Source organism: Onychostruthus taczanowskii, unplaced genomic scaffold (assembly GCF_017590055.1).
Source record: "Onychostruthus taczanowskii isolate IOZ18803 unplaced genomic scaffold, ASM1759005v1 scaffold35, whole genome shotgun sequence".
Taxonomy (NCBI): domain Eukaryota; kingdom Metazoa; phylum Chordata; class Aves; order Passeriformes; family Passeridae; genus Onychostruthus; species Onychostruthus taczanowskii.
In genome coordinates, this window is record NW_024500905.1 from 742,615 (window position 1) to 764,024 (window position 21,410).

Below are 21,410 nucleotides of genomic sequence, written 5' to 3' on the forward strand. Positions count from 1 at the left end.
AATGACTTGGAATTGGTTTTGTAAAGTTGGGATTGAAAGTAAAGCCACAAAAAGGCATCTTCATTCTTAAATTGTTCTAGCTGTAAGTATGTTCTGTCTGTAATCACATGCTGGAAATGAGTAAACAGTTACCAGCACCCTTTTTGCTTCAGATTTTCCTCAGGTTATATTCCAGTTTTACACTTAGGACTAATTTTCAGTCAGTGATACTAGTACAGTCCTTAAATCTAAAACTGATCATGGTGTTTTGCTGGTACTTGGTACTTCAGTTTATGTGAGTAGATCTGTAGGTTCTAAACCAGAACAAAGTTTTTCAAAATTTCTGTGTTTTAGACAGTTCTCAAAATGTGCAAGGGAGATGTCCCAGGCTTCAGACTGTAATATATATTTATCATGTTTCATAAAACTGACATGATTTGATTCTTTTAGTGTTGTGCCACGTGACCATAGAGTTTATAACTGAAATGTAGTGCCACTGTTCTTACCTGTTTTTTTTCTTTTTTTTTCTCTAGTGTTTGAAATCTAGCAGAATGGCAGACATAGACAAGTAAGTAAAATCTGTCTATGATTTTACTGAGGCTCTGAGTGTGTCCTGTGCTGTATTTGACATGGCTGGGCGCTCCAGATACTGCATAGGCAGCGTCTAGATACTGACCTTGAGCACTGTGGGAAGACCTGAGGTTTATAATAGCATGTGGGAGAAAAGCTTATGTTGCTCTTGATAAATGGGTTTGTGATCTTGATTGTAAGTACATAAAAAAGTGGAAGAAGGCATGAGTCAACTTCCTATGTTAGTTGGAATTTTGGGGGGAAAACCAGGTAATATTGTCCATTCATTTTGTTTCGCTCCATGTAGATGTTTTTCTATAGTTTGTGTGCTCTTACTTTGTGGCATTTGAAGTATAGTGCAGGTGATCCTACCCGCAGTTCTCAAGGCCTGCATGTCTTAAGGAAGATACGTGGAGCAGAAGGAGGCTTTGACTTGTTGATAAGAGCAGGAGATGAAGGAATTTTTTATAAAAGGGAACTTTGTAATTCTGGAAAGTTGTAATTCTTTAAACTGTTCTGGGATTCTCAAATGTGAAACTTCTGTGAAGACAAATGTGGCTTTGTTTGGCTATTGAGATTTGCTTGTCATAGGTCTAAAGATGTGACAGTTTGTTTCTATCCACATAATCTCTAGTTTGAGCTGTTTAAGCTCCTTATAGTATATTATAAAATTAACTTCTTGATGCTGTTACTGAATATTTCTAATAGCAAAGAACAGTCTGAACTTGATCAGCAGGATATGGAAGATGTTGAAGAAGTAGAAGAAGAAGAAACTGGTGAAGATGCCAACAGCAAAGGTGATGTTGAAACCAAGAGTTTCTAAACTTCTAATATGTGCTTTCTAATTAGTGTGTTAAAAGGCTTTTACTGCAAAAAAAAAAAAAAAAAGGAAGTGGTAAACAATTCCAGATGGACAGTTGTGTTTAAGTTCTAAAGCAAGGACTCTTTTTTTTTTTTTTGAAATGGAGTGATTTTTGTTAGTTGTTTGCAGTTACTCATTGTAGGCATGGTTAATACCAGGTTCAGGCAGTGCTGGCCACCTGTATAATTGGAAAGCACAGGATTATTGTGGATATGTAACAGGATAATTTCAAAACTGAAAACAGATAAAACTTCACACATGTGAAGCTTTGAGTATAAAAAACTCATGTGCATATATGTGTGTATGTGTATCTTACTTTTGATTAGTTGCTAATAATTTGCTGCTGAGTTGACAGTGAACAGAACAAATCATGCTTAGTGTTACCACTCTTGAAATTAATAAATCTTTTTTAATTCCCCCTCAACAAAAAACATAAGTGCATATCAAAATACTTGTTTTGTCAGTGCTGAACAGTCTTACTCATGTTTTGTATTTAAAGTGTGGTGGCACAGATGGAATCTAAAGAGCAATTAGCCAAAAGAAATAACTAATGATCTCTGGAATAAAATTACTTGTACTGCTGGTACTGCCATGTTACATGCTTGCTTGAACAGAATAATAACATTAAAATAGAACATTTTGCTCAAGATATGCTTTGCTAATCTATTGAAAGAAGTGTTTTCAAGAGTGGATTGCAAAATTTTGGGGAGCACATTCATTAGCTGAAGCAATTAAATGGCATACAGTAATGAAATGGTAAGTATTCAGGTGTCCCACAGGAGCCTAGAGGTGGATAATGTGTATTTTCAGTGATTTCCCAGCTGTTTCAGGTGAGAATCAGAAGGGAAATTATACTCTAGGAATCCTGGACGGAAATCAGATTTTATAAACCAGAAAGATGTTTTGGTAATAGGGAGACTTCACACAGTTTTAAACAGTTCTTCTGCATCTGTAATTCTTGCTTGTCTAATTTTCTTTATTTTACGCACAATTTTTTCTTTCAAGATTGGTCCAAGAGATGCACTTTGTGCTTACATAAATCTTCTTTTTTAATTTAGCTCGGCAGTTGACTGTGCAGATGATGCAAAATCCTCAGATTCTTGCAGCCCTTCAGGAAAGACTTGATGGTCTTGTAGGAACATCTGCAGGATATGTAGAAAGGTACACCATTCGTTTAGTATGAGCAGAGTGTTAAACTGGTTCTTCTGTTTTCTGAACAGTGTTGTCTATGGCATTAGTGGTCATAAACCACTGTGCTGCTCAGATAGCAGAAAAACTAATATGGTTTGTCTGTAGTGCATCTCAGAATTGAAGAGTTTTTATTTGAAGTTTCATAAAGAATGTTAATATTTACAGTGGCTGATGTTTTCCTCTGCAGTTATAGTATAGCACACTTCTTAGGATACTTTGCTGCTCCTTGGACTCTCTTTGTAGCTTTGCCTTGGTCATGAAACATCTGTTATTTAAACTATGGACAGATATTTGGAGGCCTGGTGTCTCTAATATAGTAATTTTATGCTTGGACTATAAGCATTAGCTGATGCAGGAATGTTATTAGCAGTACTTCATGTAGTTTTCTCATGTATCAAAACTTGCTATAAATTCTTGCCAAAATGTTCGTAGTTGATCTTCATTTATGAGGCATGCAGTAATTGCTTTCCTTTACACATTTGTAACACAGTGGCTCATTTAGCAAACCAGTTCTGGCTCACTTTGGGTCAGATAGTGTGTTTAAAGACAGTGCTACCAGCTGCTGTGCTCAGTGAAACAAAGCAGCAAATTTTGAACATCAAATTTCTAAACAAATAGTAACTATCTTGAACTTTTTCATAAAACCAAGCAAATTAATGGTGAGACCTTTCTTAGTTGTACTCAGTGCTATGGTTTTACTTTGTTACTCATTAATAATGTAGAACTTATTTTTAGAAGGAAGATTTATTGCACAAATTTCTCTCATGATATACGCAGGTGTTTAGAATACTCTGGTAATAACTGTGCTTGAGCCTCAGTTTAAGAGCTTGTGCTGAGGATTTCAGTCTCATTGGTGAAATTGGTTGCAGCTTTGACTTAAACCCTGTAAAGCTTAAAACAGAGTGTAACATGTGTTGTGGTACAAGTTGGTTAACTTGCAAGGGGTCTGGTTACGGAGAGATCAATATGTGCTTAAAATGCAGTGTTAGTAACAGTTCTGTCACTGAATTTTTCAGCTTGCCTAAAGTTGTTAAAAGACGTGTGAATGCTCTCAAGAACCTTCAAGTTCAGTGTGCACAGATAGAAGCCAAGTTCTATGAGGAAGTTCATGAGCTGGAAAGAAAGTATGCTGCTCTCTATCAGCCCTTATTTGACAAGGTATTTTAATGCTACTCTGATTTGTACTTTAAAGCTTCATCTAAAATGCAACAGGGGAATATAAAAACCAGAAAACTTACTCATGTTCCAAATTACTTTGGTCTCATATGTGCCCCTTCAATTCAGTTGATACAATTTTGCCATCCACTAGTATTAAGGGAGTGAAAAGTTAACTCTGTTTCATAGTTACCAAAATGACTTCAATATATCAAACTTCATTTTAATTGAGCAAATGTCAGATGGTACTGTAACTTTTCTGGGACTTTGGTGTTTATTTTAGTGTGTTGAAAACCTCTTAACTGCTGAATCAATCTTCTAGAGCCAGAAGAAAAGGTAGATAGTTAATGTATTACTAATTGTGTAATTTAGGATTAGGAATTTATTGGTTAGGGTATTGCTGATTGCAATAACTAGGAAATTAGAAAATATTCTTGGTTTAATCTTCCAGCGAAGTGAAATCATCAATGCCATTTATGAGCCCACAGAAGAAGAATGTGAATGGAAAGCAGATGCTGACGAAGAAATTTCAGTGAGTATCTTAATCAGTTCTCATCAATATCTCAAGCCTTAGCATGAAACAAGATTCATTAAGCTGAAGCTTTAAAAAAACAGGTTTGTAATGATTACTTGCTATTAATAATGATGCTAATTCTTAATGGTTGCTTAAACATCCACATGACGCTGGTATCAACAAAGAACTGATGAATCTTATGATGAACCTCTTAAAATTAAGGAAACCCAATATTTTTATTTTCTCAAGGATGAAATGAAAGAGAAAGCTAAGCTTGAAGAAGAAAAAAAAGATGAAGAAAAAGAAGACCCTAAAGGAATCCCTGAGTTTTGGCTGACAGTATTCAAGAATGTGGACTTGCTCAGTGATATGGTTCAGGTAGGCAGTGGTCTGGCTTTGTTTAAAGTTGCATTGGTAATTAATCTAAGTGTCTTTAAGAAAGCAGTGGAAACACCACAGTACTTGGGATGTCTGTTGGAGAGCAACAATGGAAGCATTACTTGGATGTCATCTCTGGTAACTTTTCAAGTGAGAGTACAGAGCACTGACATAGCTCCCTGCTGTTTTATTTCTTGAACCTATTCTATGATACTAATAAATTTTTGGTGCTTATAGACGTGTGTGTGAAAAGTATATTAGACAGGACTAAAAATTGTACGTGGTGTTTGCATGGGTTTTGGTTGTGTTCTGGATTGGGGGCTCTGTAACAGCCATTGTTGCCATCTGCTGGTCATGTTCATGGAAGTATTTCAGTGTTGTAACAAGGTTTTCTTTCCAAGTAAAACTTGTTCTAAACATGGCTTTTTATCTCTGTGAGGCCTTAAATCTGCGTGTAATTGAATGTTATGAAAATTAAATACACTGTTTTCTCTACAGGAACATGATGAACCTATCCTGAAATACTTAAAAGATATAAAAGTGAAATTTTCAGAAGTTGGACAACCTATGGTTAGTTTGACTTACTACAGATTACTTTTATGTTATCTTAAGAATTATTTGTATTTTAGCAACATGGTCTGTGATAGCCAATTGTCTTGTGGAAATCATGAGAAAATATACAGCTGCTGCTCCTGAGAAAGCAGTACAAGGTCTAGTGCTAATCTTGCATCACCCTGTGAATGAGTGTATATTAAATTTAACCTTCAGCTTCTGATGAGATTTGCCTTAATAGCTGATAAATTAGGTTTCACCACTGCATTTTGATACCTTTGGGTACTTTTTGTGTAACTCCTGTAATTTCATATATTTCCCTGGCAGAAATCAGACAGTTTTCTAAGTTGTAATATTTTTAAATTTAGAAACTCTCCCTATACATTAGTAGGAGGAAATCTGTGTGCTGGGAGATCTGTCATTACTGCAAGCAGTATAATAACTAGAAATTTCAAGAACAAGTAAATGGAAAGATTTGAAGATTTATTGTACAACTTGGGTGGAAAATTCTAGAATAAGTTATGCATGTATTGGAGAAACGTGTATACTGTTGCATGTGTACTGCTTGGATTTAGGTGTTAAGAAGTTAAAGGTGTTTGTAAATAACTAAAGTTACTGTTCTGCAATTCTTTTTAAGAGTTTCACATTAGAATTTCATTTTGAACCAAACGACTACTTCACAAATGAAGTGTTGACAAAGACGTATAGAATGAGGTCAGAGCCAGATGATTCTGATCCCTTTTCCTTTGACGGACCAGAAATCATGGGTTGTACAGGGTAAGTGCTAATAGATAGCTTTAAGGCAATATAGCAGCTTTTTCCTTAGTATTATCCAGCTGTAGAGTTTTACAGCATCTTGGGGAGGTGCTGGAAAAGATACTTCCCCTAGTAAGTTGTGAACAGCTAGGTTTGATATCAGTTTTTTAGTTGTTACCAATAACTTCCATACAATATAGAAAACCACATTATTTGTATTGCATAACTTATAAGCATATATATTATATAGGCATATAAATTAAAAATATAGTCAGTATTTGTTTAGAAATACTGTTCTGCAGTCACTAAAGGTGAATTGAAAGGTGGATGGTGGTATCTTTTAGTAGGCATGGATAGCTTTTTCTAGAATTTGTTTGATTGCTTCTTTTAATCTTTTTGTATTTCTGACATGCAGCATTTTGGGGAGCTTATTCCAGATTTACTTTTTATATTGCTGTTGTCCATTTTGTTTTATAAGCATTGAATGTTTGCCTTTGAATTTCTGTCTATTTGAGAAATGCTGAATAGTCATCATAATTCCAGGTTACTCTTCTTAAAAAGCTGTCACGCTCCTTTCTTAGTGAAATCTTCTGTTTTAAATTAGTTAAATAATTTTTCCTCTACATTTCCCTTTTTTTGTGAACTGAGGGATGAGAAAAAACTATGTTGTACATAATTATTCTTATAAGTACACTTGGGTCTGTTCAGTAACTTTTGTGTTGAAGTCTCTCCAGTGTTCTGACTGCTCTTCTGAGTGATAACAACTAAGTTACAGTCTATCACTACATAGTCAGTATTGGTTTTACTCTTAAATTAATCTCCAGTTGCTCATACTGAATTATTTGCCTCTTTATTACCCAGTCACTTAACATATTTTGCAAAGTTTGGTGTGAGATGCCACTGCTTTTGTAAAAATTAATTCCTAGTCCTTGTTTTCTCGTGTAGCTAGGATAGCCCCTTCTTGTCCCAAAGCAACTCACTCAATTTCTTTGAGTCTGTAAAAGAATCTAATCAGAAACTTCTGCAAATGCAGTTAGTTTCACTGATGTGACTTTTTCATTTGCTTGTCACCAGAATGCTTTGACTGTTAGGGACTGTAGTCATGATTTTGCTCTGTAAGCAGGATAGAGTTAAAAAACCCCAAAACAACAAAACCCAAACAAATGAATATAACACGAGAAGACAGAACCCTCATAAACAACTCAAAATTAGCCAAAACCTACATGCTTGCTTGATGCATTGTTTTAAGGACTTACTGGTTATAATGATAGGTGTGGTGAACTTTGGCATATTCTAATATGCCCAAATACTGCATTGCTTAGTAATGGATGGGTGGCTCTAAAAATGGTGCAATACTAGTTGTTGATAGAAAACTAGGCACTATTTGGTAGCTAATGAAAATTAGCATTTCAGAGACAGTGGAGAAGGAAAAACTTCTGAAAAGAAATAATCCAAAAATTAACCTGTTACTCTTGTTCTCACCTGATAAACTTATGAAAAGATAGGACTGAATAAATACTAGCTTAATATTTTTTCTTCCCTGTGTCTCTTCCAGTTGTGATAGTCTTAGTATATACTTGTAACAAAAGGAATGGTATTAAGCTGCAGGTGGTTGTGGGTTTTTTCCCTGTCATTTTTTAATTTATTTTTAATTTCCTCTTTAGTTGCCAAATAGACTGGAAAAAAGGAAAGAATGTTACTTTGAAAACCATTAAGAAGAAGCAAAAACATAAGGGCCGTGGAACAGTGAGGACAGTGACAAAAACTGTTTCCAATGACTCTTTCTTCAACTTCTTCAGTCCTCCTGAAGGTAAGCTGAACACTAGTTTACATGTTATAACTTTAGATGTAGAATCTATCTCACTCACTTGTTTGTTCTGTTTTTTTCCCCTACAGTTCCTGAAAGTGGAGACCTGGTAAGTTGGCTTATTTAAAAAATGATGATGGAGTGTTTTTGGAATTTTAGAATTTGTTAAACAACCTCAGCTTTAATTGCTTCTGTCTTTACCTGAGAATACTTATGAAGACTAGTATGTATTTGAGTTTTCTTTTTCAGGAGGAGTGTTTGAGTTGGATGGTAGAGTTACTTTAGTCAACTTTAATAGTTTATGCTTCCTGAAAGCTACCTTGTGGATTGTTAACAGTTGTAAAAATGTAGTGTTCTACATTATTAATCTGCGATCTAAGGGGTGGTGTCAGTCTCTCCCTTCAGGTGTTCTTTGGGTGATTTTATCTAATGGCTGAATGTATCCAGTTAGTGCTTTAGTCTGTTAAAAATTTCTCAAGCTGTTAACTCTTGAAAGTAATAAAACAGGAACAGAAAGCTGCAAGAGCCTACTTTTCTGTGTGCTCACTATGGTAAATAACCCATGTTTTTGTAAGGAGAAAAACTACCAAAAATACATAACAGTAGGGAATATATTATGCAGTTTGAGTGAGAAATACAAAATTAAAGCTTCCAGAAGCATGCTGTTAGAACTCTAGTTGGCATGGACACCAAAAGCTGTATGTTCATAACGTTTAGAAAAATAAAACCAAAAAAGAAAGTAATTGCTCAGATGGGAGACAGCAGAACACTTGCTATGAAAACAAGAGGAGTGAAAGTCTAGGATTGGATCAGAGAGCATTTTCAGGTGTTCAAGTGCTTCAATAGTGGCTTTGTCTAATGGGACTCAAGAAGGAGATGCACTGTAGGAATCAGAAGTAGGTTGTAAAATCTTTATTGTGATAGGCTCACCTGGCTATTTTTCAGTTATTTAAGAGTATTGTGCATATGAACTGAAAGTCTATGGGAGATATTAAGTAATCTTTATACTTGGAACAAAAGAAACTCCAGAACCCTATATAATTAGGCTTACTGCAGCAGCAGCTCTTCCCTGTATAATGTAGGTGGGCTGGTCAAAGTGTCAACTTGGCCCCTCAGGTTCGGTTCTGTAAAGCAGCTCCTAGAACAAAAAAATCAGTAATGGGATCTGTGTAAATCTGACCACATCAAAGCCATGTAACTTGTGTGTATGTGTCAAAAGTAGTTAGCATCTTATAGTTTAGGAAATAATATTGTTTTATGCAGGATGATGATTCCGAGGCAATCCTTGCTGCAGACTTTGAAATAGGTCATTTCTTGCGTGAACGTATAGTGCCCCGGTCAGTACTGTACTTCACTGGAGAAGCTATTGAAGATGATGATGATGATGTAAGTATAATGTTCATTCAGAACACTAAAAACCTTGAAATAATGCTGTTTGAGGACCTTGGGTAATTGCTTACATTGATATCTTTAGAAAGGGATGTTAGTTGCAGCAGAGCTTCCTAGATCGTTCAGGAAGAGCAGCATAAAAATAATTCTTCTTTGAAATAGTGACTTCAGAGTTTTGTAGCAAAAGCAGTGGTAGAAGCTGATCATCTAGGGGATGTCATAGTAGCATTTTGTATATAAGGCATTCCTAGAGCAGTGTACCCAATACTTTGTGGAACTGTAATGAGCTGCCAGAGAACAAATGAGACTTTGTCTAGCTGCTGAGCCTGTTCTTTGTGCTTACAGTGACATTGGGCTGTGAAGTTTTGTCAGACTGAAGCCTCATCCTTTCAAAAGAACTCTCTTATTAAAAAAAGAAAATCAAGCTAGATAAGCACATTCAAAGCATGCCAAAATAATCAAAGCAAATTCTACAAAAGCTTAAGTGTTTTAAAAGAGCTAAGCTTGAAATTGTCAAAGCACAAAGCCTCAGAACTTTATACAGGTATAAAACGTTTTTCCTGTCGTTGCCTCCGCTAAACAAGGACAGTTTGAATGTTAAGATGGCTTAGATACGTGCTGTCTTAAAAACAAATTTTCAGAATCGAAACTGTTGGCCCTTGTTGCGAAGGCTTGGCTGGGGCTGTGGAGGAGGGAAGTACTGACAGGACTGGTTGCTTTGGGCTCCACTGTCCCCTGGCGGTCCCAAGTGGCACGGCAGTGTAATCAGCTCCTCCTGGGCTGCATGGAACGGGACAGTCTGCTCTGCAAGAGCTCACCAGGGCAAGTTGAACATTGCTCGTGCTGATGCAAAAAGCGTTTTTAAACTGACAGACACAGAAGCTTCTTGGTTCAAATTAAAAGAGGCTAGGTTTAGATTAGATATTAGGAAGAAATTCTTTACTGTGAGTATTGTGAGACACTGGAACAGGTTGCCCAGAAAAACTGTGGATGTCTCATCCCTGCAGATATTCAAGGCCAGCTTGGATGAGACTCTGAGCAATCTGGTCTAGTGGAAGATTTCCCTGCCCATGGCAGAGTGGTTAGAGCTAGATGACCCTCAAGGCCCCATCCAACCCAAACCATTGTATGATTCTCTTATGATCACAATATGGAGTGGTCTCTGACATCTACTTGAGTTATAGATGGCTGCATTTATGATGCTATCGAAACTATTTTCTTTTCTAGTATGATGAAGAAGGTGAAGAGGCAGATGATGAGGTAAGATGACCGATGCCCTTGATTCAAATAGTTTACCAGTTATAGTTTGTTATCTAGAATAAGAGTTTCTTTTGTTTTTGAGTGCTCTGGACATTAAGAGTTACTTCTGAAATAAAATAAAACATACTGTTTGGTGGATCTCAGATGAATAATTTAAAAAAACCCAAAAAACAAAACAACCAGCAAGACAACAACAACAAAAAAAAACCCAAAAAAACCCAAACCAAGCTAAGACAACCTTTAAGGTATCTTAAAAATTAAGCTGCCACTGATGTCAAAAGATAAGCATTATGGAGGATAAACTAATACAATATGTGTAACATAAAGTGGTAATGAATGTCTTTCTGAGTACAATTTAATTTTAATTTTCATGAAAATGGCTCCGGGAGTTGAATGTGGATAAGCTAGAGAAATACTAAGTGTTTTCTTTCAGGAGGGAGAAGAAGAAGCAGATGAAGAAAATGATCCTGATTATGAACCAAAAGTAAGGAATTAAAATGAATGTTTAAAATTTGTGTATGCATACAGACATTTAAAATTTTATGTATGTTGAATCTTGATTTTAGTTTAAGTATTAAACCTTTAGTTCCTGTGGGTGAGCATGTTTTGTTTCGAGGCTGTTTCAGGTCTAATTCTGACAGAGTAGAATTAGTAATGAAACTTTGTGAAAGTTATTTCTCCAGGAGTCATTTTGTAAAAGTAACTTTTGGCTTTGAGCATTGAGGTTAGTCAGGCTTGGTTTTCTATAAACTTGTCTTGCACCAATTTGCTGCCTAATGATGAAAATTGCAAAATGGTTGTAAGGACATGGAGAGAACTGTGTTATCCAGTTTCAGTTTTTGGGAACTTGCTACAAGCTGGCTCTGGCACAGGTTTTCCCAGCAGAATACAAAATATGCTCTTTTATGTTAGGTAAATGGTAAGTCTTTCATTGTTTGAGGTAGCAGAAGTCAAGGTTCAGCAATGCATCTACAGCCAAATCCTAAAATGTGAACAGCCAAGAGCAACTGGGAGCTTTCTTATTTAATGGGAAAGGAAAAATCACAAGTCAGGCTAGAAAAACAATTGTGAGCCACTCAATTAATAGCTTTTTAATAGCTGAGGGAAAGGTACATCTGGCATCTGAAAGCATCTGATGTGGTAGGTGAAAGTATCAGCCATGAAGTCTGTGAAGTGCTCCAAAATGCCTGCTGTTAAAAGGGCTTGTCATTTCAAATGAGTGTTTTTCAGTAGGAATGGTTTGAGCTGCTATCAAATTACTGTTGAGATAATTGCATTAATCTTAGCCTTGTAGATAGAAAGGCAGGGTACAAACTTGTGATCAAAATGTAAGCCATCTTGGTGATGTTTGATCTGCTATAGTGTATTCAAATTGGTTCCTAGTCAAGAAAGTTTTGAAATATAAATGAAGCAGCTGCAAGTTGGACTTACTTCCACCATTTCAGATTGCTTTTCTCAGTGAAACAGAACAGAAAGGGCTAGACTATGCTCAGTTTCAGAGAGCTGCTCAAAGGCTGGAGATAGTGGTGCTACAGTGGTGCAAGCTGATCTCAGGCTGTAAGCCAGCTGAATTTATTGAAGTGCTGTGGTCCTAGAATAGCTGTCCAGACCAAGGAAGGTGGTGGAGTAAAAGTGAACTCCTCTGCTGGTGGAGTGCAACTGAACTATGCCCCCAAAAAAACTTTCTTGAATTCCCATATTACTGGCTGTCTGTTTAATGAACACTAGTTTTCCATGTTAGAATTTTTTAACCACTGGAATATTTATTGCAAAAGATGCTTCCAGAGCATTAGGAACTGTGATTTGGCATTTCATTGCATTGCTCTACAGTGTCTTCTGGCATAAGGCCATGCTCTTGTTACTGCCCATAGGATGTTTCTTGTGTCTCAAACTGTGAAGAGGGTCTGCATGCTTCTTCTGAGCTGGGTTGTTTGTTATTGCACCTCACTCTTCTGCGTTTTCCAGTTACAGTGTCTTTTAGAGTACTTCACCACACTTAGTTCTGAACAGGTTTTTATTCTGGATTGTATCCTGATGTGCCAACAAAGCCAAAATAAATAAGTGTGGATATTGCTGCATCCAAAGACAGTAGTGTTGCTAATGCTAGACAATTAATGCAAGGGAAAAGATGAAAGAACTTTGGAAGAATATTGCAGCTTGAAGAAAGCATGCTTAGCAATATTGATAGTTCTTCTTAAATACTGTTTCTGTAAACTGTATTTCCTTTTTTCTCAACAGAAGGATCAAAACCCAGCAGAATGCAAGCAGCAGTGAAGCAGTGTGTCTGTGGCCTTGAGGATTACCTGCACTGTAATAGCCTAAACACAACTATTAGTTACTTACAGCCTTATGTTTTGTATCTTGGTAGAATTAAGTAACCAATTTGTTAAAAAAAAGAAATCGAACACTTAAGAACCAGTTTAAAATGTAGGTCCAATCTACCTAGCATTTTAACAGTATAATTTTCTGCCAATATGTAGAATGCAGTAAATGCCCTAAAGCATGAATGTTAATTCATTGCTACATAGTTTGGTTCTTGTGAAGTCTTTGTCATGTAGCTATTAGACTGCAGCTGTGAAGATGATCAGAACTGTTAACTGAGACCAATATTTGTTTAGAGAAAACTCTCTCCTGAAGAACCAACCAAAGTATTTTTTCAGCCCAGTAGTCTGAACGGGTTTAAGTCTGCTTGCACTAGCTGTGCCTTCATTACTTTGTTATAGAAATGGCAGTGACTTGTACTAACTTGGAGATGATGATGCATTTTGAATTTGACTACTTGAGGAGACTGGTATAACTTGTTTAATTTCCTGATGAGACCACATTAAACATTCATAACTGTCAGCTTGTTTATGCTATGGGTTTTGTATTTTATGTGACATAGTGATCTACAAAAGAAACCTAGTCATCATATTAAGGTTATTGTTTACCACAGGGGTGTGAATAAAACCTAGTATTTTCAGAAGCTAGTCTTGTTTTATTACTTGTGTATCTGCATGTGTAAACTGGTAATGCATATCTTACATGCTGCAGCTTATGTTTTACTAGAAACAAAAGCTGATAATTACTGAAAAGTAAATTATATAGCAGTTGAAAAACAAACACAACAGTTTGGAAAGTTTGATCCATACTTTGCACTTGCAGTGTGATACTTGTGAATCTGAGCTCAATGTTTCAGTGATTGGTCCACACTGCCATTTTAGAGAAGACAAGTTCTTAGAAGTGGGGCTAGATCTGATAAAGGACTTCGGTATTGATGTGCCTGACTCTAAGGCATTGCCTATTAGTATGAAATCTGGAGCGAAGTGCCTTGGATTTTCAGTGTAGATGGAGCTAGGTGGTCGTGAGCAAAGCATGCCCTGCAGCCGAAGGGAGTGCTGGAAACACATGGCTGTATTCTAGTTTGTCCTCACTGTATCAAGCATCTATGAGGAAACAAACCCAAAGAATTCTGCTTTCTTCACCTAATGTTCTGTTCACTGTGCTTGTGTTTGCACATTCTGGTTCATACTTTGTCCATATTGGATATTTTTGTCAGTTGAAACACATGGGCTAGAAGATCTTTCTTGTCATGTTCTTACCTTACCTCTAGCCTAGCAGTGGAGGTGCTTGGTGAGATGTAAATTAAACCTACTGAGCTGAAAGAGGCTGTGAACTGATGTATTCTGAGTTTTTCCAGTCAGTAGCATGCTACTATACTTCATGCTGTCTTGTCCTTCACACAACTATATATATATGTATATTTTAATCTTCTGAGCCAAGTAGATGGCTTTTTCAGGGATAGAAGAGTCCTAGTAGTGTTGGAAATGGATCTATTTCTGCAGTAGCTACTGTTTTTTTTGTGCCACTTACACACTTAGCCATAAAGGTTTTAAAAGAGCAGGGCAAGGAGGAGGCAACGACCAAGTGAGGATAGGGCTGATTGAAGAGTTTCTGTAGCATGTCTGTTGCCTGGAGGGTAAGTAATACAAAATGAAGCTTATCCCAAGTGCCCTTCTAAATCCTCAGCCCCCCCTCAAGAAGATGTGGGTCTAGTGTCCTCTGACTAAACTGTTATAGTTTTGTTACTGATTTTTCTTTTTAATTCCTTGAAGGCCTAAGTACCACACTACTTCATTTCAGAATCCCTGTCAGGCTTCATCTCCCTCCTCTCCAGGTATCTGTAGATTTGGGAGAAGGAGCTCGTTATCTATAGCTGTATGTAAAGCAGGACCATTGAAGCTGTGATCTTGGGTGTTTTTTAGGTCACACAGATCATAGCATAGAAAAAGCAGTTATGAAAGGTTAACAAACACTCTCAGTAGCTATGTGTTAAAGTAGATGTGGTTGTGGTTTTTTTGTGGTATCAGAATATGCTTACGCTTATCCTTTATCCCTGACCCTGCCAGGTGTTTGGGTTTCACATGGTCTCTTCTCTAAACATCTCCCAGGATTAAGTTTAAACTTGAGGACGTGTAGAGACCAAACTGTGATAGTATGTTCTGAGCTTGAGAAGTCATTAAGGCGGGGCTTTGGGGTTCATACCTCTGGATATGGGAAGTCTCTGAAGTCCTTACTTAGATCTAGCCCATTTTTGCTAACAGCATCTGGTAATTGTATTTTAAAAAGAAAATGAACTGTTAAAAGTTGTAAGTTTCAAAATTTACTATTTAACAAATTTGGCTCGCTCTTTGTTTACTTTCTCATTTAACACCTTCATAACATACCATGGGATACAATATTTGAAAAGGGGAGTTGTTAGATGCACACCTGCAGCCTGCAAGATCCAGGGTCATGAATACATCCTGTTGACAGATTTTGGTAAGCTTCTCTCCAGATTGACATGCTAGTTCTAAATCAGCAGTTCTTGTGCTCTCCAGACTGCAGCAAAAAGAAGAATATAAATGAGGTGCCAGTTCTTATGGCATTGGTTAAATTAAAACTGTTCTGGTGCTTACTGTAGTTTTGTTATTAATGACACTCTTGTTTAGCAGTTCTGAAAGGCAGTATGTAGCAGGAACATTAAACTTTCAACATTGATTGGAGTGTTGTGACTCATTCTTTTTACTTTTCATTTATACCAGGTGTAGAGAATCTCCTTCTTTAATATTTGAGGAGGGTATGTTACCTTGTTAACAGGTTCTGGCTGGGAAAATGTGTCACTGAAATAGAAACTGCTGTCTTTGGCAGCAGTTGCAGAAACCCACCATAATTTAACACCTGTGTAAATAGTGTCTTCTGTCCAGTTTTGTTTGCAATATTGAAGGGAGAATTATTTTGGGGGGAAAAGTGGGAGGTTGGTGAGGAAAGAGGAGAATTAAGTGAGACTTGGATGAAGGGGGAGGGTTTTCGGGGCTTATGCTTGATGGAGAGGGAGGCTTCTTTTCAGTTCTTTCATAGTTCTTTTAGCAGTCTAGATTAGATTACAACTGAAGAGTTTGCCTGTCTGATACAACTTTATTAATGTTAAAACAATTACAGCATCCTGAAATAAAGGAGCTCAGATTTAAGCTTAAAATTCCAAAGTATTACTTTTTGGAGAAGACTGTTGTCAGGTGCAGTTAGAAGTGTTACCTTGGATTATTTGAACACTGTTTACCAGTGTCTCCTAGTTTCATAAGTTTAGATTCTCTTTTGGGTTATTGAAATTGATGTTCCTGAAACTAATACTGATACTGTAATTCTGACATGTTTCGCTTTTTAAGTGGAGAAAGCCAGCAGAATGTAGAAAAGTGGAGAGAATTAATGCATTTATCTTCAAGCTGGTACTCAAAACTTTCCATGTGTTTCAGGACACATTGTTGTCAACCTGATTTGGAAATTAATAGGAAATTTATATGCAGATGAATGATTAACCTTTCTGCTAAAGGTTTCCTATATCCAAAGGTGTCTATGCAGTAGTTGTTTATCAAATGCCTTCTGTTGGGCAGAGGATTGTGCTGTGACACTCAGCAGATTGAGGAAGCAAAATGCTACACCCCTCAGTACAAAAGGGCCTGATAATGAAAGCATGAGCAGCCTTGATGGTCTGCTGGGTTGGGTCTAGAGCCACATGGGTGTTGGAATAGATAGACTCAGCTCTACAGCGCTTTCTCCTTTTTTCTGTACAGATGTGGTCTTCTCTAATCCAAGACACAGGTTGGAAAAGCTGTTGAAACCACATCTCCATTTTCATTTCTTAATAGCTGCTCAGTAACCTGTTTGAGGTTCCCACAAGATTTCAAGAGGGTATTGAAATAATTGACTTTTAATTGCTAATGCTTGCTTAAATTGAGCATAAATGATCTACTGAAAATAATAAGGTCTTACTCTATACACTAACAAGAGGAGGTACACGTTTGTCCACATGGCATATGTCTCATTTGTCTTAAAATTCTCTTGTCAGACCTTTGCTCACACCTGGTAGTGTTCCACATGTGGTGTGCATCTCAGCTTCTGTAGGAAAATCAGAGTGAGTAAAGCAGACAAGACAGTGTACACCAAGCACAGGCAAGCTATTTATTCCATATTTTTCTGTGCCTGTGTATACCAGGGACAGGTACACAAGGTTTGAGAGGCTATGGCAGAAGGGCTCTTGTGTTCACAGGTGTCTGACTAAAGCCTGTGAATTGTCAACACAAGTTGGCTCTGCAGCTGCAGGAGGGGCTTGAGTCCTGAACTTGCTGTTACGAGCTTTGCTTCTGTGTGCTCAAGTGTTGGCAAGTAATTGCTCAGATTTCATTTACCCTGTAGTGGAGAAACTGTTCTGAACTTAGCTTGTTCTACTGCAGTGGTCAAATCTGAGAAGCTTAAAAGCTCCTTTGCAGCCTAGTTTTTCTCTACAACGTGTGAGCTTAAGTTGGAATATTTTTGGAAAACCACTGCCTTGGAAGTGCAAAGGACTTTGGAAAAGCTAGGCTGGAGACGCTGCTATGCTAGTAGCTGATGAATTGCCTACAGTGTATTTATTTGGTACTGCCAAATAAATGGTTTTAGGGAATGCTGAGGCCTGGGGCATTGTGGTTGTTAGTTATGGTAAATGTTTCATTTATGCTTCATTTACTGAGGAGTATATAGAGGTATCTGTGAGATGGAGTTGTTGACAGGAAAAGTCTGCACCCAAGGTCACATTCTCAGACTGTAGTATTTCAGGTTTGACAGTAGGAGGCATCTTCACATCATCTATTTCTGGAATGGCTGCAGAACCTGCCTAGTATTTACTGAAACTTCAATAATGGTAGCAGATGTGAAGCATTTTATATAAATGCAGTGGTTTAAATATGTATTTCAAGAAAAGTAAAGGAAAGTCTCAGTGTGATATTGTAGTGTGCTGAACTGTTGAATGTGGTTTCTAAAAATACTAATGTTAGAAACATTTGCAGAAGTTCAGTTTTGACTTCTATCTAGGAAAACAAAGTTTGTTATCCTTTCCTAGCAAATTCTGTGCAATATTTTGTTCTTTTATCATGGAACTGTCAGTATTTCATCTTGCACTAGTCTTGTAGCTTTTGACTGATCTGGATTTTTTGGTCAAACATAGTGTGTTTTAAATGGCTGTTAATATTTGTTGGCTTACAGAGTACAAATTTAAATGGATGTTTAGCGTGTTTGCTTCTGACCACATGCTTAGGTGAATTTCACCAGGAATAAAGAGTGCTGTGAGTCTGTATATTAGAGTATGTCCATCAGTGTTTGGAGTTGGGTTCAAAATCTGACATTCAATGCTTTGCATGGAAAGGTGAAGTAGAATGAATTTAATCTCTTTCTCCTGTATGTTTGATGAAAATATTTGGCCTTGCACACTAGTCTCCATTTTTTCATGTGATTAATTGCAGTTTACTGTCAGTACTGAGAACAAGAAAAAAGCTAACCTTAAATTATACAGATACAGGTTGTATGTTAATGTCCTTAAGTGTTACAGTGCAGTGTTGTGGGGTGGGGGGAGAGTTTTTTGAATGCTGTTACAGTGTAGCATGTGACACTCTCACATCTAGTGGGAGTTTCCACACTACTGGTTAGTGCATTTACCTGGAATCAAATGGCTGTTCGCTTACAGCAGTGGAGCAGCAACCAAAACTGAACAGGTGAGTTGTTAGAAACTGGTCTTCTGTAGGTTTAGCCTGGTGTCCTATGCCTTACATAAACTCAGTATTTTATTAAGCTGCTCTGTATAGGTGAATGCATTTTAACCAGTTTGCTTTAGTAGAGTTTCAAAATTGTGTGTCACATGAGCAGAGACCTCATTGAGGAGGAGCAAAGAAATAAGTGCAGAACACAGGTGGCAAGGCGGGAATTCTCTTACGTCGCTCAAGCTGTTTTTGAGACACCTTGTATTTGCAGTCAGCTGGCGATACAGATATTTGTGCAAGGAAAATTAGGTTCAAATGGCAGTGAACTGCTGATGGAGGCAATTGGTGAATGGTGTTCAGATCTTTTGAAAATTAGCATGTGCCTCTGTTAAAATAGGTATAAAATGGTTGTGGGAGTGACCTGTATCTTACAGTCTATTCATTCAGCTCTAAGGAGAAAGGACTATTCTTTATATAAATGGATGGTTTAGTGTATTGATTTCCTTTTCCATCTAATTTGTGGCTAGTCAGGTTACCTTTCTTACTGTTTTCCAGTTACCTCAAAAAGGGTAAACCAGCTAAATTTTAATTGCTTTTATTGCCTTACATTGTTTACCCCACAGCAATTTATCAAAATTACCTTTGAACTTCAAGAGAAAAAGATTTTTATAAGAGGAAATCCTTTTTAAAATGTTATCAGAGATAAACTCAATTGAAGCTATCATAATTTTTCTCTTTTTTTTTTTTCCTGTAATCTGTTAGAACACGGCACATGCTGCAGCATGATCTGCTTGCCAGCTGCCAAGATTGATGTGAAGAGGGTTTTTTAATGGCCGTGATAAATGTATGTTTAAAAGCAGTGCTCTCAGACATAGTATGAAACTTCTAGCATTCAGTTTACATTGGCTTTGTAAGCCAGATTCAGCTATGTGGGATTTTGATTTACATCTAATACATCAGAGGATTAAGAATTAAATAGTTTCATATTAACCTTAGGTCACTTTACTTTTCTACTCAAATTTATTCAAAAGCTAACCTCGGGGGATAATCCAAACAATAAGCAAATGTGTGGCAGCAAAGCAGAGTGATAAAAAATGCTCCTAGTTGCTTGCCAGTTTGATTTTGTTTGGTTTTTTTTTTTTTTTTTTTTTTTTTTTTTTTCCCTAGTCTGCTTTTGCAATTTCCATGTACTGAGGTCCTGCTGTTTCCTTAGGGCTGTGGTACAGGTGTCTTTCTTTAGACATTAGTCAAACTGCTGCAGAAAGTAAAGATTTCTTTTATATGTACAGTTGAAGCTGCTTCCCAGACCAGTATAAGGGATCACGCTCTTGTACCGGATTCTTTCAGGCTTTCTTTTGTTTAACGGAGCGATGATCGCTTAATTATCAGGGTTCCGCTGGAAACTGGCACCTTTTACTGGGCTTGAATCGCAAACACGCAGAAGAGGGCCCTTTACTGCTCTTGCCCAAGGAGGCGGGCTGAGGAACTACATTTCAACTAAATAGTGCGGGAACACCCCGAGGAAGCAAAGGAGCGCTTTCGGGCGTTTGCCATGTCCTGGTAATCTCTCTGTATTAGTCTAGCGCTGGTTACCTACGGCGGGGAACCCTTCCCTCCGCGGCCGTGCTGTGCCGTAGCCGTGGGCGAGGGGCGGGGACCGGGCCGGGCTCGCTGCCGCCGGGGAGCGCAGCCCCCGCCGCGCCCCCGGCTCCGCTCCTCTCCCCGCGCCGGGCTTCCCCGCGGCCGGCGGGCGGGAGGAGCCGCTGTTTCCGCTGGGTGTCACTCTGGGGTGGGAGAGGCGCATTCAAAAGCGGGAGGGGAGGGAAAAGCCCGCCGACAACCCCGGCCGCCCGCACCGGCAGCGCCCGCCGCTCGCCACGCCGCGGCACGGGCGGCAGCCGCTCCGCTTCCTGCGGGCCGGAGCGCTCCCGGCCCTCCGCCTCGGAGCCGGCGCCCGGCGGAGAGTGCTCGGCTGGTGCCGCCTGCACCCCGAGCCCAGCCCCTGCGGGCGGAGGCCGTCTAACCCTTCCAGAAGGATGCTGGAGAGCGGCTGTAAGGCGGTGAAGGAGGGCATGCTGGAGAAGAGGAGCGACGGGCTGCTGCAGCTCTGGAAGAAGAAGCGCTGTATCCTCACCGAGGAGGGGCTGCTCCTCATCCCCCCCAAGCACCCCCCGCCGCCACAGCAGCAGCAGCAGCCGGCACCGCCGGCCGAGCCGGCGGCCAAGATCAAGGAGCTTCACTTCTCCAACATGAAGACGGTGGACTGCGTGGAGCGGAAGGGCAAGTACGTGTACTTCACGGTGGTGATGGCCGAGGGGAAGGAGATCGACTTTCGGTGCGCACAGGAGCAGGGCTGGAACGCGGCGATCACGCTGCAGATGGTGCAGTACAAGAACCGCCAGGCCATCCTGGCCGTGCGCTCCACCCGGCAGAAGCAGCAGCACCTGGCGGCGCCCCACGGGTCGCGGCTCCGCGGCGCCTCCAACTCCGCCTAGCGCAGGTACGGACCCGGACCCGGCACCGCGCCCGCCGCTCCGGCACCCGCGGGGCTGCCGCCCGGCCTCCGCCTCCTCGCCTGACGGGCTGCCCTCTGTGCTCTCTGTTCACTGCAGGTTACGGTCACGGAGCGCTTCCGAGAAGAGGGACAGAGCGCGTTCGTGGCGGACCTGCTCCGGGGGCTCAGAAAGTGGGCAAACGCCGGAGGCGCAGGTAGACGGGAGAGAAGCGGCTCAATAGCCCGAACCTCAGCCAGCTGCTGCTGCTGCTTTGCCGCCCTCGGTGCCGAGAAGCATTTCAAATCCATTATTTATGAACCTTGGAAAGGATCCTTTGGTGCGATGGGACTTCTAGGAGACATGATGTACTGTGACTTTATTTTAATGTATTTTATTTTATTTATTAGGGTTGTTTTCGTTTGGTCTTTTTTTCCTTTTTATTTTTTTTAAAGGCTTATTTGCAAGACATTTCTGA

General features: G+C 39.1%; 2 protein-coding genes across 3 annotated transcripts; both read left to right on the plus strand.

Annotated features, from left to right (window-relative positions):
• Positions 1-512: 512 nt before the first annotated feature.
• NAP1L1 (nucleosome assembly protein 1 like 1) lies at positions 513-15,432 on the plus strand. 2 transcript variants are annotated; one of them, XM_041411212.1, is made up of 14 exons: positions 513-547; positions 1,258-1,346; positions 2,470-2,572; positions 3,619-3,760; positions 4,209-4,289; positions 4,521-4,649; positions 5,148-5,219; positions 5,839-5,978; positions 7,622-7,767; positions 7,854-7,873; positions 9,028-9,150; positions 10,381-10,413; positions 10,847-10,897; positions 12,652-15,432. In XM_041411212.1, the coding sequence occupies exons 1-14, from the start codon at positions 531-533 to the stop codon at positions 12,685-12,687; spliced, it is 1,182 nt and encodes a 393-aa protein (XP_041267146.1). In that variant the 5' UTR covers positions 513-530; the 3' UTR covers positions 12,688-15,432. The 2 variants fall into 2 exon arrangements, with proteins under 2 accessions (XP_041267146.1, XP_041267147.1); XM_041411213.1 differs by lacking the exon at positions 10,847-10,897.
• A 4,914-nt stretch (positions 15,433-20,346) lies between these two features.
• PHLDA1 (pleckstrin homology like domain family A member 1) lies at positions 20,347-21,042 on the plus strand. Its single transcript, XM_041411344.1, has one exon. The coding sequence runs from the start codon at positions 20,477-20,479 to the stop codon at positions 20,933-20,935; it is 459 nt and encodes a 152-aa protein (XP_041267278.1). The 5' UTR covers positions 20,347-20,476; the 3' UTR covers positions 20,936-21,042.
• The last annotated feature ends 368 nt before the right edge of the window (positions 21,043-21,410 follow it).